Below are 27735 nucleotides of genomic sequence, written 5' to 3'. Positions count from 1 at the left end.
GGTTTGAATTTAGCAATTTACAGCTTTATGCATATTTATGTGTGTCTATATCTATGTACATACACATGTATACATTTATCTCCTCCTATGGATGGACTGCAGTCTACACAGGTTTGAGAAACCCCTGTATTCCGTGTTTAACAGGAAGCCTGGTTGGGGGAGAGGGAAAATGAAGGGGTTAAAAAATAAAAAGTGTTTAGCAGAAAACATGAGAATGACTTACAAGGAAGCAAAGAAAAGATGGACAATCATGAATGTAAGTTCTATTATTATGTATGCTTTCTGGAAAGCATATTGTTATATACTTTGAATCTTTCCTGATATTCTTCTGGTTACATGATAATATTTTGTTTTGTTTGTTTTCCTTTTCTTTCTTTTTCTATTTTGTTTTTTCTTATTTTTGTATTTAGTTTGATTTCTTTAAAGGAAATATCTGTCTTAATGAATGCATGGGCCAACTAAAACATTGGCAGTACAAATATAAAGTCTTATGTTTAGATTCCAGTAGTCAACTGAAGAAATAAAAAGTGAGGAAATGACTAAATTCATGTGAAATCCATATTCATATGAAAAAGATTTGGAGATGTTCCCTATAGCAAAATAAGAGTCAACAGAACAAAATAGGGGTCAGGAGGCTACCAAAAAAGCTGACATGATCTTAGGTTATATCGTTAAAAGTGACATATCCAAATAAGGCATAATGGTCAGACCACAACAAGATCATTGTTATTTTATTCTAGATAGCACATTTTAAAAGGAATGTTGACTAACTGGAGCTTGCCCAAAGGATAGATAACAAGATTATCAGCAATTTGAAAGCAAATTTTGTTTTGTTTGACCTGGAGAGGAGAGACACAATAGCAGTCTTCAAATCTTTGAAGGATTTTCATATGGAGGAAAGGTGAGAGTTATTTTAGGTATGGATAGAAGAGAGATGGAGAGCAGAGGCAGTAAAGTGTAGTAATGGGTCTGGAGTCAGAAACACTGGCTTTGATACCTGGCTCTTCAATTGGGTATCCATTTGATCTTGGAAAAGCAAATTCACTTTGGGGAGAATTTGGAAAGGAGGTAGTTCAGGGTTATCACTTATAAAATGGAAATAATAATGAAATTTATTTAACAAGCATTTATTGCATTCCTTATATGCAAGGTTTTGTGCTTGGCCCTGGGAATGGAAAGAAAAAAATGAAACAGGGCCTGTTCTCAAGTTTACATTTAACTGGGGGATACAATGGATACACAATTAAGTATAGTCATCCCTCGATATTCACAGGGGTTAGGGACATAGGACCCCAGTAAATATGAAAAGCTACAAACAACTCTAGGCTCCACCCCAAATCTTTATTTCTAATACACACTTTACCAACTTAAAAAAAAAGTTGTAGTTTCTATGCTAGAGAGACCAGCATCTTGATCTCTATGCAATGCAGTAAATTCACACAGCCACCCATGTAGCTTTAACAATTTTTTCACGGATTTTTTCTCCTATGAAAAGCACAAGATATAAAGAGCATTGTAAAAGAAAAATTAAGTGACTGGGTTTGGATGGTAGGAAGACAAAGAAGAAATAAATGAAAAAATAAATTAATAATATAGAATATACATTTGTTATTTCTTAATTTTTTAAAAGTTTTCTTTATACACACATGCTGGCTGTAATTTTTCCTGGCCACAAATCTCCAAAAATTCCCATTTAATCATCAGTGGTCAACCTGTGAATAACCAGAACAATCAATGTGAAATGAATGAATATTGAGAGATGAGAAAATATATTAAAACTAAATACAAAGAAATGGGAGAGAGGAGCATGAGAGTATAAGAAACACCATTGAACCATTTGTTTGTCGATATCACTATGCCCAAAGGGCAATCAAACTGTGCATGTCCTTTGATCCAGCAATACCACTACTAGGTCCCAAAAATATCATTAAAAAGGGGAAAGAACCTTTATGTACATAAATATTTGTAGCAGCTCTTTTTGTGGTAGCAAAGAATTGGAAACTGAGGGGATGTCCATCCATTGGAGAGAGGCTAAACAAATAGTGGTATATGAATGTAATGGAATACTCTTGTTCTAAAGAAATGAAGAGCAGGTGGATTTCAGAAAAGAAAAAAAAAAACTGGAAAGACTAATATGAACTGATACTGAGTGAAATGAGCAGAACCAGGAAAGCATTATGCACAGTAACAACAACACTATGATTGACTTAGCTCTTCTCAGTAGTACAACAATCCAAGACAATTCAACATCAAATTAGTTATTTTGGTCTTGGTTAGGGTTTGAGTAAGAAAAATACAAATTGGTTGATAAAAACATTTGTTGGTGTTTGAGCATGATTTTAAAATTATTTCCCATAAATGACAAATATTTAAAAGCAAACATATATGAAATATAGTTTTTTTTCTAAATCTAGATAAAAGTTTTATTAAATATTTCTTTTATAAGGTTGTTGTAAGGGGAAAAAATACTTTGAAAAGCTGCAAATCACTATATAAATGTGTATTACTTTCTTCAACATAAGAAAAAAACTTAAAATAAAAAATACCCCAAAACAAATAGTGATATCCAAAATAGGAATGGGTATTTTCTGAGTAGTATGTAATTAGTCTTTGAAATAAGCAGGAACACATATACATATCCCTCCATTGCCCTTTGAGTGACCTGAAATTTTCATTTTTTGGATATGGTGACATTCCAGCCAGATTCACATAGCAGCACCACAAGAATATTGGTGTTAACAACAATAACATAAAATAAAAGGATGGCGCTTTGTTTAAGGACAAAACTTGTGGTCATTGATATAATTTCTAATGTATAACCTAACATGCCATCCAATAGAAATTCAGCTATAGGTATTTATTGTCAATGGGATCAGATAGATAGTTAATTACATAAATTACATACTTACGTAAATTCTTCCCGCACTCCTTGGGGGGTATACATTGATGAATCAATCATCCGTATATGCCATATATCCTACATATCAAAGTCTGGATAGTAAGAATTCTTCATTCCTTTAGTGTTTCCTGTGTGAATATTAGGCTGAACTTCTGCACTTAAGTTAGTCAGTCCAATAATCCCTTATTAAACATTTACCATGTGATATAAGTACAAATAACAGAAAGACAAGGACCCTCCTTTAGGAAGTTCAATAGTGTTGAAGGACTTTATGTAATCATTCCAATGCTGTCGGAAAGCCAGAACATCCAGAGAACCACAACTTCTATGAGAAAGCTTACCTTCTTTCATTTGAACTTAGCATTGGACATTCTCTAACTGAAAGGGAAATAACCTTGGTGAATGGATGATACCTTGTTCTTTGCCTTGTTTGACAGTAGCAATCACAGGATTATTGAACCAAACTATCTCTTTTGTTAAATCTTAAAAGATATCTTTGGGATCTTAACAAAAACATGTTAAGATCTTTTTGGATCTTAATGTGGGACTGGTTATTGGAGGAGATCTGATAAAGTTGCCTTTTGGTTTGAAAATTGTAGGCACCTAATAAATGCTGTTGAATAGATGAATAATACTCTTCTTTAGAATGTTTCCAAATAATCTGGCATTGCAGCTATCTTGTACTGTGGCAAACTTAATACTTTATTTCTTTATTTTAAATTAATACCTAATTTTGGTAAGTATGGGTTAAGGAACAACCAGGAAATACCCTTTTGCTTTTTTAACCCATGCAAAACCCTTTTATGAAGCAAATAAACAAACCACTCACAAGAGGCCCAAGGAGAAAGAAGACAGAATATCCTTTTAAATGCTAAGATTTTCTGAGAAGGCTGTGACCTTCCTTTTCTAAAACTCAGAGTCTTCCCACTCAATTGGATTGGTTGTGGTCTTTTTTAACCTAGTCCCTGCTTAGAAGCTGGACCTATTTATGGTGAGCACTGTTTTTTCAATTAAGTTTATTTTCAATCTCCCATAAGGCCCTGTTAGCTAAGGACTCTGAAAAAAGTTTAGCTTCCCCTCTGTTTTTAAAAAGGATGATTTAAAATAAAACATATTTATATCTCTGCTTATTTTTAATGCTACTAAGCCTTGAGCAAAAAAGTTTTGAGTAGTTACGGCACATTCTAAGTAGAAATTTTGAATGATTTTTTTCTTTTTTAAAATGTAGTTGTTAATTTTTTATTATATGATCGGAGAGAATAAGGAACTTAATTATTTAATGTAGTTTGTACATTGATTTGTCGTGCAGGGGAAAGAACAGTAGCTTTGGACAGCCAATTTTGAATTGAGGCTCTGATATTTACTCAACTGTATAATTATGGACAAGTCAATTTCCTCATCTGTAAAATGGGAATAATAACACTTAGCCGACTTCATAGGAATATTTGTGAAAAGGATATTTTGTAAAGTATCATGGAAATTAATGTTTTTGAGAATTATTGTTTTGCAAGATGAAGCGGTAAGGTAGTACAGGTAGAACAAAGAAGACAGTTTTTAAGTACATGATTTTTGGCAAATCCCTTTCTTGATTATAACTTCCTCATCTGAAAAATGAGGAGATTATTTATAACTGATCATCTCCTATCTTTTGTAAAATAATATTCAATAATGACAATGTACTTCCTAAGATTTTTACCCTCAGCCAGTCAATAAACAATTATTAAGCATTCTTGCCAGGTGTTGTGCTAAGCCTTGGGGATACAAAGAAAGTCAAAAGTCAGACCTTGTTCTCAAGAAATGAGGGACACAACATAAAAATAACTATATACAAATAGAATAAATCAGAAATAATCAAGAAAGGGAAGGAAGAAAAAGGCAAATACTGATGAGATGTTGGCTTCATTCAGTGGCGTAATACTTGGATGGAAAGATGAGTTCAGAGCATGGGCCCCTAACATATACTGGCTTGTGTGACCCTGCTCAAATACTTAATTTTTCAGTGCTTCCGATCTTTCTCAACGAGCATAAATTGCAGAAAAACTGGAGACCTGAATTGGCAGAAGTTCCTCATTTCCAGGAGCTTAGACTGAAGAAATCATAGGTTCAGTGGAAAAAATAAGGCAAACTAAACAAGCAAAAACAAAACACACAAACACCAGAATATTCTAAGACACTTGTTTTAGGAAGGATTTCGTAGGTTCGAAACAGCAAGGAGACTTTTTAAAGCTCTTAAAAAAAAAAAAAATTCGCTTCGCTGCCTGAGATCCACATTTAGGATCAGTTTCAAGTCCCAGGAGAGGCAGGGCGGGGCTGGGCGAGGAACGATTACTCTGGCTGGTCATTGTCAGACATTGTTTGTGACCCTGCTCTCTGGACTGGGAAGGCCACCAGCGAGACACGCGGAGAGCGGCTCAGGCAGCTGCTGGGCTCCTCGGGTTCTCTCGGAGCCCTCCACCGCATGCGGGAGGGCTACAAAGAGAACAACTGACTTAAGGCCACTTTCTCCGCTCGGGGTTGACGGGTAGCCTCTGAGGCTATCTCATTGTCCCCAGAGGAAGACAATCCCGCAGCTGATTCCTGGCTCAGGCTGCACACACAAAGTTAATTTCGCTTTCTCCTTGCCTGCAAAGGCCCAGCAGCAGCCGCCGCAGCCCAACACTTACCAACCCTGAGGTAGGGTCTTGCGAGCGACTCACCTCTGAATGAAGAGGGCTTTCCCAGCTCACCTAGGGGTTCTTTACCTGAAACCGGGAAATTAAAATGTTTTTCCAATAAGTATTTCAATAAAAATTGTTTCCTTCGTAATTCCGTATATTTTATTTTATACATTTAAAAACATTATTCTGAAGAGTGCAGACACACAAAAAGTTAAGAACCCCAATCTAGTTCAACACCCTCGTTTTACAGATGAGGAAACTGAGACCGAGAGGAGTTAAATGAAGTCATAGTAAAAAATAAACCTCCAGGGAAAACTCCGCCTTCCACAGGAAGCCTTTCTTTCATCTAGCAGGAAATCTCCCATTCTACTACCTTTTGCTGGGGAGATCCCCCCCAGTTTGTCCAATGTATTGTTTGTACATAGTCGTTTCATGATCAGGAACTATCTTTTGACTTTCTTTTTATCCTTAGCTCTTAGCACAGTGCCTGGCATGTAGCAGGCGTATAATAAATGTTTATTGACTGACTGCTTTGAATAAATGTTTATTGACTGACTGCTTTGAATCCAGGTCCTCTGATTTTAAATCTGGGGCGTTTGCGATTACACCAAAGCTGTAAAAGGAAGGGACCCAACTAGATTATACGAAATCCTCTTTAACTAGTAATTAAATCCTGTGATCCTAAGAGAAGAGTGCAGCTGTTCCATGAGGAAAGGGGAGAGGCGTAGCTAGCGTCCTGGGGATGTGAGGGCCTGGGGCGGAGAAGGGAAGAGGGACAAAGCGAGGGGAGGGAGAAAGGGGAGGTGGGGAGAGAACAAAGTGGGGGGAGGGGGACGCTGCTGCTGCTACCAGCTCTGCTGTTTCTGGTTCTCAGCCGTGGTTGCTTACAGAAGCAAAGGCTGCTTCCTGTCCAAGGACCGGACAAGGATCCATCAGGCTCATGGGACTCATTCGTACCCTTCCCAAATTTCCCCTTCCTTCCCTCCGCGAGTGCCTTAACCTGAGACCGGGACAAAACTCCCTGTTTTCGCGCATCCCACCAAGCTCCAAAGGATGTTGGTAAATCGTGAGGGGCTTCCTGGAAGAGGAAGCAACAGAGAGCATAAAGGTCTCAGAGAAGCTGAGAGTGGTGATAATGTTGGGAAGGGAAAATCAGGGAACCGGACACATGGCCAGCTCAGTCCTCCAGTTCCTGTCTTTCCCCAATCATTCCACTGCTGCCCTCCCCCCAAATGTCACCAGTGTTTGCACTCGGACCAGATGGCCCCATTGAGCAGAGCTCGCTCCTTCTGTTGGGGAGGGCGCGGTTGACACAGGGAACTGGGGGGTTTGTGCCCCCAATTCAGAGCAATCCCGACAGCTGGTGGCTCCGCCGCGGTGTCAGGACCCCGCAGCGCAGCGCTTAAGAGTGCCTTTCTTTCTATGTGCAGATGTGGGAGTATGAATAGCAATTGACTCCCGGGGGCCCTGTGGCTACTCCAGTCCACATTGGCTGGGAGAGCTCACTCTGCCTTCCTGGGCAGGGAAATTTGAACGTCCTGAGAGTCTCAGCATGAGATCGGGGCATGAAAGAAACTCGGGGGTGGTGAGGGAGTTGGTTTCAAGAAGGTCTAAGGTTCTCCCTGGTTCTAAATCCTATAATCTTTTGATTCCTGTGGCTTCCTCTGATAGTTGACACTGACCAGCTCACCTACAGCCTCCAACTTCCATCCCAGCACACCTTTCCCTCCCACTACGCCCTCCCCTCCCCCACTTTCACCTCGCCTCCTTCCTCAGCTAAACTGGTTCTGGCCATTTACACCCTGGCTGTTGTTTGCCAAGGCAGATGTTCCTATGATTCCCAGCGCTGAGTTTGAAGTCAGGGACCAGAGGCAGAGAAGAGATTTCCCAAAGTTTTGAGCAAAGAAGGCTTGGGGGTTATGGCAGGGAAGTCTATTTTTACATTAAATAAATAACATGATAATTTAATTAATTTCATTCCATCACTATGCTATTTTGTGCTTAGCCGCCTAACTGCGCTTTTAAAAAAAGATGGTGTAGTTGGAGGAATTTCTGGACCTAAATTAAAGAAGAGCTGGAATCGTGTTTTAGATACTAGCTTACTAGCCGTGGACTCCTGGGCAAGTCACAACTTCTCAGTGCCTGAGGAAACACCTAAAGACTATCTCAATTGAATTTGAACTCGTCTTCCTGAATCAGGCAAACTTTCATTCTTGTGTATGATAAAAACAACATATTGTCATGTAGAGCTTCACAAGTTACAAAAGCCTTTCCCTTTTCATCTTTGCTTACTGCCATTCTTTCTAAGAGGGGGTAGAGATAGGGGTGGGGAACAGCTGCTTTCTGAGATTTAGCATCCTTCTCTATTCCCTACTCAACTCAGAGTTGGCTCTGCTGGAGGGAAGAGGGCTCAACTCTTTACTACAGCTCCTGTCTCTTCCTCTCACAGTCCCTTTAATATGCACAATACTCCATAAGTATTTGACTGGAAACTGGAGAACTCAATCTCACAAGTAGGAAACCTGACTTTAGGAAAATCAGTTCCCAGGGAGGTGGGGAGGAGAAAAAGGCCTTCTTTTTTCAGCACCACCAGCAGAATCACCAAAAAGTTCCCTTTGTCTTCATACCACAGCCCCCTGAAGAGGGTTCTACAATACCCAGTGTCAACCAGGCTTGAGCTGATTAGCTCTGGAGACTAGTTATCCTCCACCTTCATTCAGAGGGCACTCCTGCTTTATCCAAATTTAACTATTTTCTTCTGAATCACTCTGCTCCAAGTCCTTCCAATTATTATGACCCCTCTCTGTATTCCTTCTATTCCCCAGAGAGATTAGGGATAGGATGGTACCTGAAGGAGCAGAACTGAGCCATAGGGAAGCCATTCTCCCCATTGTGGAGTCCAGTTAGGCAATTATTGGATAGAAAGACCATAGAAGAAAATCTTACAATGTGAAAATATCCAAATAGTAGCTATGTCCATATAAAATTATTGGAGTAGAAAAATCCTTTTCAGGTTTGACTTTTAAAAAGTTGCTTTCTGTGAAAACTTCATGCTTTTGATGTTTGGATGTGACACAATAGAGAAAATGGGTTATGTGAATTGACTTATTCCTAATTTATTTTCTTAACACAAACCTTTCCTCTTCCAAATTCAGTCTCCACAAAGCTGCCAAAGTGATATTCCTAAAACTGAGAGAGTTCCTGGCCATTTCTATGCTCAATAAATTCCAGTGAATCCCTCTTATCTCTGGATTGAATTTAGCATTCAAAATTCTACATAGTCTGGCTCCAGCCTAGCTTGCAAGGATTTGGATAGGAATGGGCACTTGCATGTTATGGCTTCACTTCCCTGATGTTATGGTTTTTCTTAGAAAAAGAAGCACAAACCACCACCATCCTAACAACCTTTAAAAGGTTATTATACACTACTCCACTTCAAGTACTTTGTGGTCCAGCCTCATTGACTTTCTCTCTGATCCTCGCACATGGTTGTACATCTCTGTGATTTTGCACAGGTTGTCCCCTGTCTCAGAAACCAGTTCCTTTTGGACTCATGAGTTTCCTTCAAAACTGAATTTAAATAGAATCTTCTTCAAGAGGCCTTTGTTGATTCCCCTCAAATGTCAACTGCCTATTAGGCAGTTAGGTGATTTAGTGGAGAGAGTTCTGGACCTGAAGTCAGAATATTATATAGCTGAGTTTGGATTCTTAGATGTGTGGCTCTGGGTAAATTACTTAATCTCTGTCTTGGTTTCCCCATGTATAAAATATACCTATCTCCAACATTTGTTGTAAGGTTAAAATGAAATAATATTTGCAAAGCACTTTGTATACTTTAAAGTGCTATATAACTGCAGTTATTATAATTATTGTAGTGTCTTTCCCCCATTACTACCTTGTATTTATTTTGCATAAGCAGTATAAAATATATGTAACATATGTGTGTATATGTATTTTGCATATATGTAGACATACATATACAATGCAAGTAGCAAACATTTATTAAATGCTGGCATGATGTGTCTACACACACACACACACACACACACACACACACGGATGTGTATGCATTCTCCTAACCCATTTATGCTTGCAGGTACTCACATTAAATTTGGCTACTTCCTTCGTTAGGGTTCTAGGAATAATCCAGAGAGGTTATTGGAATTGTCTTCAAGTACTACCATTCATAATCTTTTGTCTCCTTCATTCTCTCCAGAATCAATTGACTGGTTGTCTTCTTGTCCCAGTTGCTTTTTCCTCAATATCAATAGACCAATAAATTATCACTTTACTTTTACAAAGGGATTTTACTGAAAAGATATAGTAAGATAAAGTATAGAAACATCTCCCTAAACTGGGACTCATTCTCCCCTTTATACATTTTGCTCCCTGGAAAGAAGAGTGGGTTCATTCTTAAAATGGTGATTATTAGACATTTAGACATTCCTTCTACCAGGTCCACTTGGGGTATGGCATAGCTATTAGAGGAATTGTTCTTTTCCTGATAGAAATATATGTTTTGGTTGTTAGGTTGATCCGTGGTAGATCTGGGTCAAGAAAGTTGCTCCTCACTGATTTATTGAGTTTGGCTGCAGCTACAGCAACCTATGATATGGACTCCTATCATTGGCTCTGTAGTAGATTTTCTAACTTTTTGAAGTACACCTAAGTCATTTGGTCTCTAATACTCATTTTCATTTGCCTTGGGGTCAGATAGAATAAACACAAAAGAGACAAAAGGAGCAAAAGTGCTATGTGTTTGAGGACACATGGCAACCAGGTGGAAGAAGTGCTCCCCTTCTCAGAGGCTTATAGCATTTTTTTCTCTTTATTCTAAGAGAGGAGGATGACCATTTCCAGTGGTCCTGATCTGGCCCCTGGACCCAGATGGTTCCAGAGGAGAAAGTGACATTGGTGACTTTGTATTTCCTCACAAAAATCCAAATCACTTGTTTGTCATGGTATCACTTCTCTGATGTCATGGCTGTCTTTGAGAATGAAGGACAAACAACAAGGGAAAAGAGAGGAAGAGGTGGATTCATAAACTTTCTCCATCTGCAACCAATCACAAGGTCTTTCATTTCCACAGAGTATCCAGCCCAGAAAGAATAACAGAATATCTCTGCATGTACTGAAGTGGAGGGCAAGGCCCTTAAGTATACATGCCTTATCTAGTTATAGGCTCACTCTCTCCCCCATCCCCATTTTTTTTTGATATTTATAAAGCACTTTGAGTACTTTACATATGTTAACTCATTTGAATCTTATAACAACCACAAAAAGAAGATATTACAAATACAGATGAGATCAATCAGTCAGTCAAAAACCATTTGTTAAGTGCCTGCTAGATTCGAGGCATTATATTAAGTCCTGGGGATACAAAAAGAGGAAAAAGGCAGTCCCTGACCTGAAGGAGCTAGCTCATAAAATAATGGAGGAGATAAAAAGAAGTAGAATATATCTGACTCCACGAATAGTATCTGTCCTGTCTATATATGTCTATCTGTCTACACACACACATATATATCTATATGGAAATTTGAAACCTCCTCTCTATCTCCCTAACCTAACTCAGCAGACGGTTAATATTGTAGGGAAGTATTAAACTGGCACCTAGAAGAATTTGAATTCCCTAGGATTGAAATTGGTTTGAGTTCATGGGTCCAGAGCAAAAGGCCTCTTAATAGGAAAGGGAGAGGGTGAGCCCTTTCCTTCCCAGCAACCCCTATCCCATCCTTCCCACTCCAACTCCCTGGGAAGACTCAGTTCTTATTTGTTGTAGTATCAGGTACTTGCCTGAGCTCAGAGCACAAGGACTCTTTAGTGGGAAAGAGAGATGTGGGACATCTCTTCTCACTTGCCTTTGGTCTTTATTGCTAGAGAAGCATCGAGACAAACAGCTTTAGTTTAGTTAGTTGAAAGTGAGAAGGTGACTTCCAATCAATCCCCTTTTCCTAATCTTTGAGGAGAGATCTGGGAACTCAGTGGAAACCAAGTTTATGCTTAGTAATCAGTGGAGGGAGGATGCTGAGGAAGAGGCTGGATTTTTCTTATGTCTACTTTACTGTTCTTTGGTTGGGGCAGGACTTTGAAAGCACCAACACAGGTGGTAATCTATAATTAGAATTTTGTAAAACTGGGTCCATTTAAAAAAATTGTGTACTCATGAATTATGAAATGAGTGTAATTCTACAGGACCACTAGTTATGGTAGATCTTTGTGGAAGAATATTCTTTCCAGATAGATTGTGAACTGTACCATATGAGCTTAGCCATAAAGCACCCTTATGGATTTAGTGGATCCAGGGAATGTTTAGGGGAATATAGAGGGGAATTTGATCCTTTTCCCTAACTCGGTTGATGCAATGACATAATGAAGCCACATGTTAACACCAGGTTATATCTACAATCTATAAAACTTCTCTGAGTCAGAAGGAGCAACTCAATTGGTTGGGTTGAAAATTGACCATTTTCCTAGAGAATTTGACATCCCTAGGAGATAGCCAAACCTTAGAGAGAGCCAGAGGATTGAAAGTTTGATCAGAGAAAAATGAGACAGGAAACAGCAGTCAGAACCCAGCTTTTTACCTCTGATGGGGAAGAAGGATTTTCTTTCTTTCTCACTACTATTGACCATAGCACCTACCTTCCCAGAAGAAATTGCCCTACTCCAGCAGTTGGAGTCACTTGGAGAAAGTCTGAAATACAGTTGCAGAGCACAGATACATATTTTAGGTAAACATGGATACAGAGAGGTCGTCACTAAATCAGAAATAGTTTCTAGGAGTAGGACCTCTGACAGTAAAGAAGAGAGTTGACTATGTGCTCAAGAGAGTGAGTCCTGGCAGTCCAGAGTTGAGCAATAGAAAATATAAGACTCTGGAAGCCCAGCAGAGGTACCGCATCCATGGTGGAGTTTTTGAAGAAGGAGAAAAAGTCCATCAGAGTCTCGAAGTACCAGAGTTGTGGGTTACTTTGGCCACAAATAATATGCAAAAGTCAGCAGATGACACAGAGCCTATCCAATAATTAACTCCACTAAACACTCCACTAAAGAAAAAAATCACACTTTTTTGGTATGAAGGGAGTATCAAAAATTTTTACAGGGATTTTCCAGATTGCAGGGTGGGAAGCACCCCTAACTCTCACGATGTGGAAGGGATAACTGTAGGTTATCCTGAATGGATACACACATCCACTCATCCATCCATCTATCCATCCATCCACCGAAACACTGCTCTTTTATCAGGGGCCCATGAAATGAGAAAGTTAAGAACCCTTTTTCTCATCCACAAGCCTATTGTCACCCCCAGTGTGAAAGCTCCAAGAAATCAAGGGACAAGGAAGAGACCATTTCTGTTCCTTCTTTCATTCTTTTTCAATGCATCTGTTTTCCCATAAAGAATGTTGATTCCAGCTCTGGCCCCAGCCAGGATCAGAACAAAAGCTAGACTCAAAACATCCAGCTTCCCTACAGTGCTCCTGTCATATGAATTTTCTTCCTTCCAAGATGAGACCATTATAAGAAAATCTGGAGAAATAGGAGTCTATTGACTCTAGAATGGACTAAGGAGTGAGAGTTTGGCTTTAATAATTCTATCCTCCAGTTTCTAGTAAAAACATATTAGTTGTCACAGCCTATCTCCTTCCACCTGTCAAATCTTGGGTGAGTTACTTGAAAAGCCTTTGATCTCCACAGAATGGCATAAAATATCTTTATTACTATTGTAAAAAAAAAAAAGACTTGAAAGGTGAATGCAGAACATCAGAACTTATTACAATTGCAAGGACTCTATTGGATAGAACATGAGGGAGCCATTGCATCTGAAGCCTGAATGAGTTTGCCAGAGATTAGGAAATAGTGCACCTGGGAAAAGTGGTTAGGTGGGTGCAAACATCTTGATTTTATGAGGCAAATTAAAAATAGAATAGAACTTGTAGGCAGAGCAGTTAAGAGAGAGAGAGGGGGAGAGAATAGGAGAGAGAAGGAAAAACACATTCCCTTTTGTGTTCTTGATATGGACTATCTCCAAACTCTGATCTCCAGAAAGTCTTTTTTTGGATTGTACCTGTTTCCTGTAAAAGGAGGATACTATTAAAGAATTTATGATGTCATTGATATGAGAACTTCTTTCACCAGTGTCACACAACCTGTTTGTGAGACAAGTTTAAGAGAGTTTCTTAAGGCTTGAAGAGGTTAAATAAGTTGCCTATGGTACCATTAGAGGATGCCAAAGAAGGGATTTGAATTCAGTTCTAAGTACTCTTCTCTTTACTTCAGACCTCTCCTTATGGGGATAGTATTTACAGCAAGGCTTGTATTTCCTTCCTTTCTTCTTCTCTCCCTTCCTCCTCTTCCTCCCTTCTTTCTTCTTTCCCTCTCTCCCTTCCTTTTTTCCTCCCTCCCTTCCTCCCTCTTTTTTTCCATTCCTTCTTGACTCCTTTCCTCCCTCCCTTCTTTTCATTCCCTCCCTCCCTCCTTTCCTTCCTTCCTTCCTTTCTTGCTTTCCTTTCTTAAATAAGTTTCCTTTTACTTAATATAAATATATGTATGTGTGTGTGTGTGTGTGTGTGTGTGTGTGTATATATATATATATATAAAATTTATATAAGTAGAAACATTCTTAAAATCAATAAATTGTTTGGTAATAATGTCATATCATGTCCTTGAATGCTTTGAGGTCCTGGGAGAGGAACTGTTATACAATCAAGGAGCAATACTATATTATATATTTAAAAAACCATGTCTTTGCTGAAGATTAGGGGCACTGCATTGATTATTTTTGCTTATTACCATAGCCCAAGTTCTTTAGACTGGAGGTTCCCTCTGTCAGATTATACCAATTTGATCATAAAAGATTTCTAATTAAAAGTCCATGTGCTTTGATTTCGTGTATAGAAAAGAACATTAAAGAAGCATGTTTCTCCCCCCCCCTTTTTTTCTCTTTTATTAATGCCTTTTGTCTTTAAATCATAGACATTTCTAACTACCCCCATCCCAGATAGAACTTTCCCATGTGATAAAACAAAAGTAATTAAACCAAAATCTCTGATAGAGAAACTTTATTTGATCAGGAGTATGATATTCTGTCTTCTCTAGCCATGAGGTAGGAAGTATGTTCCATGATATTGTCTTCTTAATTCATTTTTTCCATTACTGAGAGCTCAACTTCCTTTTAGTGATATTTTACTTATATTTTAATAAGATTTCTTCAAAAATATCTTTAGTGCTCATCTGTGTTGAGTGAAACAGAATGGCAGAGCAGCTACAGGGCTGGCTACAGAACTAGGAAAACTTGGATTCAAATTTACTTTTAGTACTCCTGCTAGTGTGATTCTGGAGAAGCTACTTACCCTTTAATGGATAGCTCTGGGACACTATATTTCAGAGAAGTGAGGAAGAGCAAGAATTAATTAAGCACCTACTATGTACTAGGCACTGTGCTAAATGCTTTAGTTATTGTCTCATTTAATCTTCACTGCAACCCTGTGATGTAAGTCCTATTATTATTTCTATTTCACAACGAAACTGAGGCAAACAGAGGTTACATGATTTGTCCTGGTTCATAACTTGGTAGAGGAAGTTTTCTCCCCTGAGAAGTTCTCTGTACCAAAGAAATCAGAGTTAAAGTCCTAGACCCTTTTCTTAAAAACTTAGAAGATACTTAATGTCTTCAAGTCCTTCACTAAAATATAGACAGGTTGGTGTACCATGTGAAAGTGGAACTAGAAAGTGGACAGAAAAACCAGAAGTAGTGAGAGTGGGGATTTCACATGTCCCTTCTGGGAATATGATCTCCTAAGTAGGGGATTGTATAAACAGAAATACTTTGTTTAATTCAAGTTAAGATTTGAATTTGAAAAAAATTAGGGTTTCCAGACAATGAAAAGCAGCAAATATTTACTAAGTGCCTACTGTGTGCAGGACACTATTTTTGGCACTGGGAATAACACTTTTTTTTTTTTTTTTTAATGTTTTATTGTTCAGTTTTTTTTTTTCTATCTCTGTCACTTCCTGTTTCCCATCCCTAAATAGAATACTTTCTTATAAGAGATAATTATTGTCAAGCAAAACTAACCCTTTGGCCACATCTGAAAAAATTTGTTTTCTTCTACCCTTTTAGCCCAGCACCTCCTTGTGAGAAAGAGAAACTATATTTCATCATCAGTTCTCTGAAGCAATAATTGGATATCAAATGGGGAATCTTTCAGTGTTGTTTTCCTTTACAATATTGTGACTATGTAAATTATACTGGTTATCCTTATTTTGCTGTGCATCAGTTCATATAAGTCTTCTCAAGTTTCTCTGAATTTTCATACTTATTATTTCTTTTGGTGAGTATAATATTCCATGATTTCTTCAACCACAATTTCTTCAACTGTTTCCCAGTTTCATTCTTATTCTTTAAAAAGTACAACTACAAGGGGCAGCTAGATGGTGTAGTAGATAGAGTACCACCCCTCAAGTTGGGAGGACCTGACTTCAAATGTGGCCTCAGACACTTAATGCTTCCTAATTGTGTGACCTTGGGCAAGTTACTTGATCCCAATTGCCTCAGCAAAAAAAAAAAAAAAAAAAAAAAAAAAGAAAAAAGAAAAAAAAAAGAAAGAAAGAAAGAAAGAAAGAAAAAGAAAAAAAAAGTACTTTAGCTACAAATCTTTTTTTTTTTTTTTTGTATGTAACTTCCTTTTGGCTCTGAATTCTTTAGGATTACACACTGAGTGATGGAGTCGGTGAATCAAAGGCATATAATATATCTTGGGTATCAGACCTTTATATATCTTGGGTATCAAATTTTTATCAGAGATGAGACATAGGCTTTAGAAAGGCCAAACCCTCAACCAAGAAAAAAACAAATTCAAAATCCTCAATTAAGCACCAAAATGGAAATGCTGAAAATCAAAGATGAGATTAATAAAATTAAAAGTGAAAACAAAAAACCATTGAGTTAATAAATAAATCTAGAAGCTAGTTTTATGGAAAAACAACAACAATGAGAACAACAATAAACCAGTGAGCAAGATAAGCCATTAGTTAATTTGATTAGACATGTCAAACCTTGCTCTACAGAATGATTGGGAGACAGGATACTGATATTGACAGCTAAAATACACAATATTATATGATAAGTTCATTAAATTATCACCAAAGTGCTATAAATGGTATGAGGAAAAAGGTTGTTACTGACCAGAAATCAAGGGAAGGCTTCATGGAAAAGGTAGTTCTATGCTAGGTTTTGAAGACTAGATAAACATTCAACAGGTAAAGAGGAGGGGTCCAGGAAATAGATTGAACAAAGCTATGGGTGGAGTGTGAGACCTAGGGCCTGTTTGAGGGAGAAGGTGAGAGAATGGTTTGTTTGACCAGAACACAGAGTGAATGGAGGGTAACATTAGAAAGAATAGTGTGCCACATTATATAGATGTACAATAGGAATGTCCACATGGGTTGCTTAAATGTATAGACAGGCTGGTGGGAAAATATGATCTAAGGTCTAGCTCAAGTTGGAGAGGAGGGCTAAAGGTAAATATAACTTTATCATATTTACTGAGGGGAGAATAGAAGAAGGCAGGCAGGCCTAGGGAGTACTTCAAGGCTCCCTTTTCTTCAGTCTCCAAGATCCATTCAAGGCTAGAACCATATTAGTCTTTCCTCTCAATGATTTCTTGTTCTAGGGGTATAATGCTCAGGAAAAGCAACTTTCCTGATCACTCTCATGGGAGGGAATATCTTACTTGCAAGCTTAATTAACTTTTTAAAAAACCAAATATTGGTTATAAAAAAGAACAGCATAAATCAGTAGAGAAGAAACTCATTTATCCATGTATAACAACAAACAGAAATTGGAGATGTTCTACAAATCTTAACATATCAGAAAATAGACACGAGGGAATGAGTTCTTCATTTGGGAGAGACATATTTCTCCTAAAAAGAGAGGAGAGGGCCTAATCTTCCCTAGGATATCTATGCAGTGGCTGGGGAAACAAACTGGAAATTAGAGACTTGTTAAACACCTGGTTCCCCTATGTGTGGGGTTGCTTTTCCCTCCATGGGTCTTTCCTAAAGAACATTGGAATCATACACACCTCTTCTAAAGAAGCTTTGGAACCGATCATTATACACCTCAACAGTGATAGTGTTTGAGGGTGTATTCTGATGGAAGTGGATCACTTTGATAAAGAGAGCTAATTCAGTTTCAATTGATCAAAGATGGGCAGAAGCAGCTACACCCAAAGAAAGAACATTGGGAAATGAATATAAACTGCTTGCATTTTTGTTTTTCTTCCCGGATTATTTATACCTTCTGAATTCAATTCTCCCTGTGCAACAAGAGAACTGTTCGGTTCTGCACACATATATTGTATCCAGGATATACTGTAACCTATTCAACATGTATAGGACTGCTTGCCATCTGGGGGACGGGGTGGAGGGAGGGAGGGGAAAAATCGGAACAGAAATGAATGCAAGGGATAATGCTGTAAAAAATTACCCTGGCATGCGTTCTATCAATAAAAAGTTATTTAAAAAAAAAAAAAAAAAGAAGAAGCAGCTTTGGAACCATCTCAAAAGCCCCAATACATTAGGTAAGCATCATTGCCTCTGCATTCTCCCCTCTCCCAACCCCCCCAGGCAATTGGGGTTAAGTGACTTGCCCAGGGTCACACACTAGGAATCGTTAAGTGATTGAGGTCCGATTTGATCTCAAGTCTTCCTGACTTCAGGGCTGATGCTCTATCCACTGCCCTGCCTCATGAAGCCAATCAGGCATCATGTCTCCTTCCACATGTACACCAGCACACAAGATAATCCTAGGCTTGATTGGAAACTCAAGTTATCTAGATGTTATCTAGATTATATATATAGTATATATATGGTGATGGTATCAGGATTGAATGGAGAAAAGGGGACTTCCAGCTTAGAATCAATACAGTCAAAGCAGTGCTATGGAAAAATAACTGGATTTGTAGTGAGAAGGTTTGTGTTCAGATTGTTTTTTGTTTTTTTTTGTTTTTTTTTTTGCTGTTTTTATTGAAGTATTTTATTTTCAAAAGTTTTCTAATTTCAAATTTTCAATAAAAAGTTTTTTATTTTCAAATAAATTTTGATTTATAATTTATTCAACACTGACCCTTGAAAAACCTTGTGTTCTAGTTTTTCCCCTTCTTCCCCCTCTCCTTTCCCCTAGATGGCATGTAATCCAATATATATTAAACATGGTAAAAAAAAAAAATATCCATTTTAGGCATAGGTTAAATCCAATACAGGCATATATATTTATACAATTTTCAGATTGGTTTTTTAATCACTTACTATCTGCTTGTGATCTTAAGCAAGTAACAACAAAATGAAGGACTTTTCTGAATGCTTGGGATAGACTAGATGACCTTAGCAGTCTCTTCTAACTCCAAATTTTTGACTTTGTGAACTATGTCAGAACATATGTTTTTCTTATAGGGTAATGCCCAAGCAAATAGTCTCATTTAGGACTCATAGACTTGTGAGATGTAGAGCCCTAAGAGATTATTTCATCCCACCCTTTCAATAACAGATATAGAAATTGAAACTGAAAAGGGTGAAGTGAACTGACCAAGTATTAACCTGGAGGCAGATCACTGGGTCTGGAATTGGAAGGATCTATGTTCAAATTTGGCCTCAGATATTTATTAGCTGTGCGACCCTGAGCAACTTAACCCTGTTTGCATCAATGTCCTCATCAGCAAAATGAGGAGAAGGAAATGGCAAAGCACTTTAGCATCTTTGCCAAGAAAACCCCCCCCCCCAAAATCATGAAGAGTTGGACATGATCGAAAACTACTAAACAACAGATAGTAAATAGGAGAGTACAGATTATTTTTTTTCTGACTCTAAATCCAGTGAGTCCACAAAAGAAGTCACCAGGAGAACACCCTTCTTTCATCCTCCTCCATAATCACCTCCTCCACATATAACAAAGTCACTTAAGGTGGTGAGTTGAATATGAACCCCTTTGCAAAGTTTTTCTTGGAGATCTTTGATATTTAAATTTATGCCACTTCTGTGAGTAACAGATTTTTTGGTAGGAGTTAAAGTAGGAGTGAATGCTTGGTTATATAAAAGGGAATTTTGCATATGTCCACAGTTGGCAGCACTAATGTCAGGGACACTTTCATATGATACTGAGAGTAGGCAATGCTAGTACAGAATGCCATTTTGAAGGTGGCAAAAACTACTGGTACTTAATGGTACCATTATAAGGTTAGGATCTTGAAAGCTCATATATCAGATAAGCAAAGAAATTAGAAAGTTAGGGACCAATTATTCCCTGTATCTCCCAGGAGAGAAGCCTGAGAGGACCATATAAAGTACCTTAGTAATTTTATGTGAGCTGCACGTATTTCCTCATAAAGGCATGTTTGTGAAATTAATTTTAAATTTTCATGCCTAGTCATCAGTAGTGCTCTAGAATGGTGAGCATAGCTCATATGGAATCATTTTTGATTTTTAATATTCACTAGATTAGACATCAATGTAACTGAATATAAGGGGCCTGGGAAGGAAGCTAAGTAGTGCCATGACTAGAGCATTGTACTTGGAGTCAGAAAAACTTGATCTCAAGTCTTCTTTTTGACTGAGTCTCCTCAGGCAAGTCACTTAATTTGACTTCTGTTCTCTTCAGCTTCCTCATCTTTAAAAATAAAGCTAAAAAAGGCAACTTCCTCCCAAGACTGTTATGAAAATTAAATGAGATAATATTAGTTAAGTACAATATATACCTTACAAAAATTGTTGTTTAGTCGATTAATCGTGTCTGAAGCTTCCTGATCCCATTTGGGAATTCCTTAGCAAAGATAGTCGAATGCGTTGCAATTTCCTTCTCCAGCTCATTTTACCCATGAAGACAAACAGTGACTTGCAGAGTCACCCAGCTAATAAGTGACTGTGGCCAAATTTGAACTCAGATCCTCCTGACTCCAATGCCATACCTACTGTGCCACTTTGTTGCCCTTAAATTGCTATATAAATGCTAAATATCACCATTCCCCATTCTGCCACTAACTAGCTATGTGACTTAGGACTTAAGTTTCTATCTGTTCTAAGATCTACCTTAGAATAGATATTATATCTATTCTAGATTTTAAAAAATATATAAAATAAATATATAATAAATCTCGCTTATGTAATTTCTTTGTAAATTAATTCACGCAACCTTTTGAGGTAGTGTCTTTTTAACTCCATTTTACAGGTGGAGAAATTGAGGATCTAAAAGGTTCTCCACCACCCAGCACCATACTATCCACATATGTAATGGATTATAGCAATTGGAGAAATTTTGAATGCTATAGTGAAGTTCACTTACCTTGGCAGTATACTTTTCAGGGATGTACACATAGATGAAGAGGTTGACACATGCATTATGGAGTTAGCTCCAAAGGAAAGCATGGGAGAGAAGAACTTTAGAAGATTCTGAAGATCACCTGGCAGGATAAGATAGTGGTCATTGAGGTCCATTCTAGAACTAAAATGCCAAGCATTCAAACTCCTGTAGAGTTTGGGCTGGCCATATTGTTTATCTACAGTTGCCTAAAAGACTATTTTATGGAGAAAATTCCTACAAAGCAAGCACTCAAATTGTGGTCAGAAGAAGTAGTGCAAGGACACTTTCAAAGTCTCTGTGAAGAACTTTGGTATCTGTTTTGGGACATGGGAGATGCTGGCACAAGACCATCCAGCTTGGTCTGCCCAGAAAGCCAAACAAGCAAAGAAGAATTGCAGCAGCTCAAAAGAAATGTGGGATGCACAAATTTAGAGACATCTCCATTCCAAATGTTCATATAGACTTTTTATGGTGGGTCTGTGGGAGAGACTTCTGAGCTCGTATCGATCTGAGCAGTCACCTGTACCTTGATTCCAGCATAATGACATCATTTTAATCCTCTTCCAGTACAACTATTCCAGCTAACTTCTCTAGGATCCTACCACAGAACATAGTTATAATGGCACATTTAGCTATCTAAATTTTTTGCTTTTGAGTTCCTACCACATCACATAGTCTGCTGAGTTATATGCTTTTTTTTTTTTTGCAGTCCATATCTTCTTTTTTATTTCTCCTATATTGTACTATGGCAAGGGCACTGGATTTGCAACCGGGGGAATCTAGGTTTGAACACTGCCTCTGCCACCTGGTAGCTGTGTGATCTTGTACAAGTTGCTTCACTCCTCTGAGTCTGGTCTTCTTCTTATTAAGATATGGGGTTTAGACTAGATGTTTCCTAAGGTCCCTTCCAGTTCTAAATTTATGATAATATGTCTTCAGCTTTGCTGCTCGTTGGTTTTGTGACTTTGGGTATGCTCCTTAAACTTTTTGGTCTTAGTTTCCTTAGCTGTAAAATGAGGGGTTGGATTATGTGATCTTGAATATCCTTTCTATGATTCTATGAGATTCTATATATTTCAGATAATATTCCATCTGTTGCTTCCTTATTTGTCCTGGCCTATTTTTAATTTTTCTTGGTGTTTGTTTAATATTTGAAAGTATGAAATTTTTTGTTTGGCCTTTTGCTTTATGTGGTTAAATTTCAGGAAAACTGATGATGACAAGGGTCTCTTGTATAGGAGCCAAGGGTTTGATGATTTGGGGGACTCTCTAGGAGAGTGTTTTGAAGCAGGATTATAGTGATTATGTTTGGGAATTCAGACTAGCAAGGGAACCAGACAGAGAAGAGTGGGCAGAAAAGAGGAGTCCAATCGACAGAGGTATATGGGACCAGGCACAAATTCACCTGTAATTTAGCAAGTAAATGTTTTCTACTGAGCAAGGGGAGAAGAGGTAATGACGTAGAAAAAGAAGGAAAGAGAGAGAAGGAGGAAAAGAAGAAAGAAGAAAGAAGAGAGAGGAGTGTATAGCAAAAAGATCAATTGCATCAGTAAGAGCCCTTTGTGGGAACATATCAGGACTATATTTCTTATTTTAATCCAATTCAGTTCAGTAAATATTAAGAAACTGCTGTGTGCCAGGCACTATTTGCTAAGCGCTGGGGATACAAAGAAGAAGAAGAAAATATATAGATCCTGTCCTCAGTGAATTTATATTCTGAAGGGGAAGATAATATGCAATTATATACTTACTGCCTTACTCTAATACAAAATACATTCAATAGGAAAAAGCTTTCAGTAAGCATGGAAACTTTTTTAGGTTGAAAATACCTGTTTTGAAAATATATGCTCTTAGTAATACTTTGAATCCTGTTCTTAACTGGTGAATACTGGGTGGGCAGGCTAGGCACTTAAACCTCGTTTTTTTTGCTCCCTTCTGGGATTCTGGTAGATTTTTAGAAATGACAAAGGACGAAGCTCTAACCTTCTCCTAAGCCTTAGTATTGGTTGATTTGAATGTTCCTTTTAGTATGACATATTCATCAGAAGCAATATCTATTTGGTGATCTATTTCTGCTGATATATTAGCCTTGTTCTCTGTCATTTCTTCTTATAAATGATGTTGGTCAGAGGCATGGACCAGCATGGACAATTAAACAACTGGATTCAGGGTTTGAATTGATTTCTTCAAGAGATAAAGTAAAAATGTTTCATCTAAAAAAAAAAAAAAAAAAAAACCACTGTAATTTCTACCTTTCCAGTGCCATATTTTCTTTTATATTCTGGGGATAGAGAAGAGAAGGGTGTTCTTTCTTTCTCATTATCAAAGAAAAACTTCATTTTGTTTATAAAGTGACAACACCTGTTCCTTCCTTGAAAAGAAAACTAAAATATTAAAAACTAGCTAAGGGTATCTTATTGGAGAGAATAATCAAAGCTTGCTACTGGAGACTAAGATCTAAGTGGGTCTAAGTGGATTAAAGGAAACAATTTGAATGACTAGAAAAAAAAAAAAAAGGCTTTCTCCATCAGGATGAAATGTACATAGGAACAAAGTTCATTTCCATTTTAACACCTTAAAACCAACCAGAAAATTTAGTTGTACTGCTTAAGGAAACTCTTTAGCAGTTTAAATTCATTTTGGTTTGTCTGACCCCCGAAAGTGACCTCAAAGGATTGACTGCTCTTCTCTGTTTTATGGTCTTTGTCTAGGTCTCTGGACAGCTGCCCTGAATTTCCCAATGACACCTGCAGTTGTGACCCCTGAATTGAGAATCCATTAATTCTTTCCATCTGCTTGGATCAACAGCTATGGCAACCCTGGGTTTACAAGTTCTTGTGGAAGGCAAAGGCATCATTTGGGTAAATCAAAGTATCAGGACTTGGTATACCAATAACATGGAGAACTGCTGTCATGCATTTTATAACTGAAGGATAAAAGCACAATTTTTTTTTTCCAGAGTCAAATAGAGAATTATCATTGATCTTCCTTCCTTCCTTCCCTCCCTCCTTTCCTTCCTTTCCTTCCCTCCCTCCCTCCCTCCCTTCCTTTCTCCCTCCCTTCCTCCCTCTTTTCCTCCCTTTCTTCCTTCCTTCCTTCTCTCCTTTCCTTTCCTTCCCTCCTCCCTCCCTTTTTTCCCTCCCTCCCTCCCTCCCTCTCTTACCTCCCTCCCTCTTTTACCTCTCTCCCTCTTTTCCCTCCATCCCTCCCTTCCTTCCTTCCGTCTTTCCTTCCGTCTTTCCTTCCGTCTTTCCTTCTTTCTTTCCTTCCTTCCTTCCTTCCTTCCTTCCTTCCTTCCTTCCTTCCTTCCTTCCTTCCTTCCTTCCTTCCTTCCTTCCTTCCTTCTTCTCATTGTCTCCTTTTCTTTTTTCTTTAATACATAAAGAGAAGAGAAGAGATTTCATCTTAAGACTAGTATTACTAAGCTCCAGCATTCTGACTTGAGCTTCATAGATCAGCTGGAAATCCTCTTCTCACCCTTCTCACTTTTTTCCCCCCTGGTCCAAAGATCCCAGTATATTCACGTAGACATTGACCATAATGGCAGCTCTCTTTCATAATCACACATTACAAATTGAAAGAGACTTCAGAGGCCATCTAGCCTAGCCTATATCTGAACAGAAATCTCTTCTGCAATATTGTGACAAAGAGGTTATCTATAGTGTTACAATGAAAAAAATATTGCCAGGAGGCTATAGTTCTCCCACTTTCTCTCTCTCTCTTTCCCTTCCCCAACACAAAGAAAGTTCATCTTCAGAAATTATTTGTAAAGGAGATCTTTGCATGTTTTGCATAAAGGAGATATTTTAGCATTAAAGCATAGTCATGTTTCCAAAAGTAAACAGATGTCAGGCTGATGCCTTACTTAAGCTGTTCCTCAATGTAACTTCTTTATTTGTGCCCAGTATGTACACTTATTTAATTACTTACTTACACTTAATTTTTTTGTTCTTTGTCTTTTAAAATTTTGTTTTATTTTCAGCTCATGGAACAAAACAAGCATTTCCATAAGACAGTACATTAAAACAGATGATTGCATATGAAATTTCAAATCTACTACATACAATATGCTATTCCCCAAATTTATTAGAAATACAACAAACCTTTCCTTTATTCTTAATCAGGAGTCTGATTCCATTTCATTCAATAGTCTTTTCCTTTTCTTTCCATTTACAAGAGTTTATGTATCTTTTTAATATTAGTCTTTTCCTGATCTCTCCCCCTCCCCACACTGCACTGAAACCTCCCTTCTAATAAAGGATGAAAACAACAACAGTTAAGCCTAATTGCCCAAAACAAACAGTGTGTCGGCATATGCTACATTCTTGACTGGTAGTTCCCCACCTCCCCATGGAGTAGAGATGTAGGTTTCATCTTCTGTTGTCTGGGACTAAGATTGTTCATTGCAATTAATTGCAGCTAAGATTGTTCAGTGTATTTTATGTTGTTTTCATTTCCTTTATTGTCGGCATTGTCTAGGTTGGTCTCTTGTTTCAAGAAACAGTATTGACCCACATTTGTAAAAGTAGCTCAATCAGTTTAGAAAAGTTGATCTAAAAGTCCCATCTCACATTTTTAACCATTGTTTGTATAGAACTGCCTGTGATGGAAAAAAATCTTATTAATTCGCAGACTCAACTGGTAAGCTAACTTGTTTTGAAGCAAAATCTAAAGGAAGTAACCTTGGAAAGTTACAAATGAGCAAGCCTGAAATGTATCCTTAGCTGAAAAGAAAAGAGATTTTGTGGGGACAGAAGACGCGGGGGACGAAAGGTACTTTAAAATGGGGTAAGGAAAATGTATTTCATTTCAGGATGAGCTAGCCTTCGCTCTATTAGTTTTTCTGTCTACTCTGGCCTAATCCTTTGGGGACAGTGAAAGGGATTGCAAAATTAATTAAGGACAGGGGGGAAAAGTAACTTACAAAAGCTTGTGGATGGAATGGTATTATGCAGCTTGTCTTGATTTCCTCCTGCCAAAATGAGATTCATCGAAGAAAGCCTTTAACTAAATTAACACCTCTCCTCCAGGGTCTCCTCCCCCCCAGATGTTAACAACCAACTGCAGTCCCGTTGGATACCAGTGTGGGTAATCAACAGAAATGGTTCTATTAAAGAGCTGGAGACAGCCTCGTGGGATGTTTTATTTACTTTTAACTTACAAAAAGGAGGCATTCACTGGAGGACTTGCTTATCCAGCCAGCCTGGCTAGCTGAAGAACCCACAAGGAGAAAATAGAAAGCTCTTTAAGTCGGTGAAGAAGCTTAGGGCGGTTTTCCTGCTCCCACAAGCTGTTGGTTTGCCAGTGTTATTTCCTGTTTGTAGAAAGGACTCTCAAGAGCAGGCTTTGGGGAGCGGCCCGGCAGTGCAGGACCGTGGCCAGGACAGCGGCTGGCCCTTCCTTCCAGAGGGAGGGTCTGGGCCAGCTGGATTGTCAGCAGCAGCAGCAGCAGCAGGAAGCAGCAGCAGCAGCAGCAGCAGCAGCAGCAAATAGCACTAGCCCGCCCACTATGGGAAAATAAAGAAAACAGCTCTTTCAAACTAAAATCAACCGCCAGTCCCCAATTCCGTTGCTGTCAGGATCAGCCTCTCCAGCCCAAGGCACTGGACAACCCGGGTAATTGGCAGCTGGTGGGTAAGGCCGGGAACTAGAAAAGTTGAAGGCTGGTTCTAAGAAAAGACCCAATCTCTGCCTTGGGGAACTGGAAGCCCAGAGAGTGAGAAATAAGGAGAGGGCAAGCCAAGACAAAAGGAAACAAACACAAGACGCTTCCCTCCCCCCGCCCAAGAATAGCGAACAGCTGGTTTGGAGACCTGGACTTTAATTTTAGAGATGTGTTAATTTTAAAGTCTTTTAGAAGCATTATGGTAAGGGTGAAAATGGACCTAAAGTTAGGAGAACCGAGTTTCATATAGTCAAATAACCATAAGCAAATCATCTAATTTATGAACCTCAGTTTTCTAATTGGTAAAGGGGAGAGTATATTTCTATTGCTGTCAATAAAAGGGGCTGTTGTCAAATTGTGTATGAAAGGGTTACATATACACACATATGTTGTTGTTTAGTCCTGTCACCTCTTCATGATCCCATTTGGGGTTGTAAAGACACAGGAATGGTTTTTTCTATTTTCTTCTGTTTATTTTACAGATGAGGAAACAGAAGCAAACAGGATTAAGTGACTCACCCAGGATCATACAGCTAATAAGTATCTGAGGTTAGGATCTCTGTTCTATCCAGTGTCCCCTAGATGTAGAACACACACACACACACACATATATCTATAGATATAGATGTCCTAAAAGAGGCTGCAGATAATATAAAAACAGTAGCTGTAATGAAAAAAATTTTGATAGTATTTTTAGTTTTCCAAATACATGTAGTTTTCAGCATTTATTTTTTTACTGAAATTTTTAATAGTAGCTTTTAAATTTTCCAAATAATAGTTTTCAACATTCATCCTTACAAATCTTTTTCTTCCAATTTTTTCTCCCTTCCTTCCCTCCCCTAGACAGCAAACAATCCAACATAGTTTAAACATGTGCAATTCTAAATATATTTCCACATTTATCATGTTGCACAAGAAAAATCAGATCAATAAGGCAAAAAAAGAGAGAGGAAAAAAAGCAAGCAAACAAAAACAAAAAAGGTAAAAAATATTATGTGATCCACATTGAGTTCTCATGGTCCTGGATGCAGATGGCGCTCTCTCTCTCTCTCTCTCTCTCTCTCTCTCTCTCTCTCTCTCTCTCTCTCTCCATCACAAGTCTATTGGAATTGGCTTGAATCACATCATTGTTGAAAAGAGCCAAGTCCATTAAAGTTGA

The 27735-nt window shown here is 38.2% G+C and overlaps 1 protein-coding gene across 1 annotated transcript in view; it reads left to right on the top strand.

Moving 5' to 3' along the window:
- The window catches only part of ZBTB10 (zinc finger and BTB domain containing 10), a 188576-nt gene extending 161411 nt beyond the window's left edge, over positions 1–27165 (top strand). Inside the window, exon 7 of the mRNA XM_051969990.1 lies at positions 23623–27165. Coding sequence (XP_051825950.1) covers positions 23623–23693 — 71 coding nt within the window. The 3' untranslated portion in view covers positions 23694–27165. The remainder of the gene's footprint in view (positions 1–23622) is intronic.
- The last annotated feature ends 570 nt before the right edge of the window (positions 27166–27735 follow it).

Source organism: Antechinus flavipes, chromosome 1, assembly GCF_016432865.1.
Source record: "Antechinus flavipes isolate AdamAnt ecotype Samford, QLD, Australia chromosome 1, AdamAnt_v2, whole genome shotgun sequence".
NCBI classification, from domain to species: Eukaryota; Metazoa; Chordata; class Mammalia; order Dasyuromorphia; family Dasyuridae; genus Antechinus; species Antechinus flavipes.
This window is presented reverse-complemented; position numbering and strand designations above follow the sequence as displayed.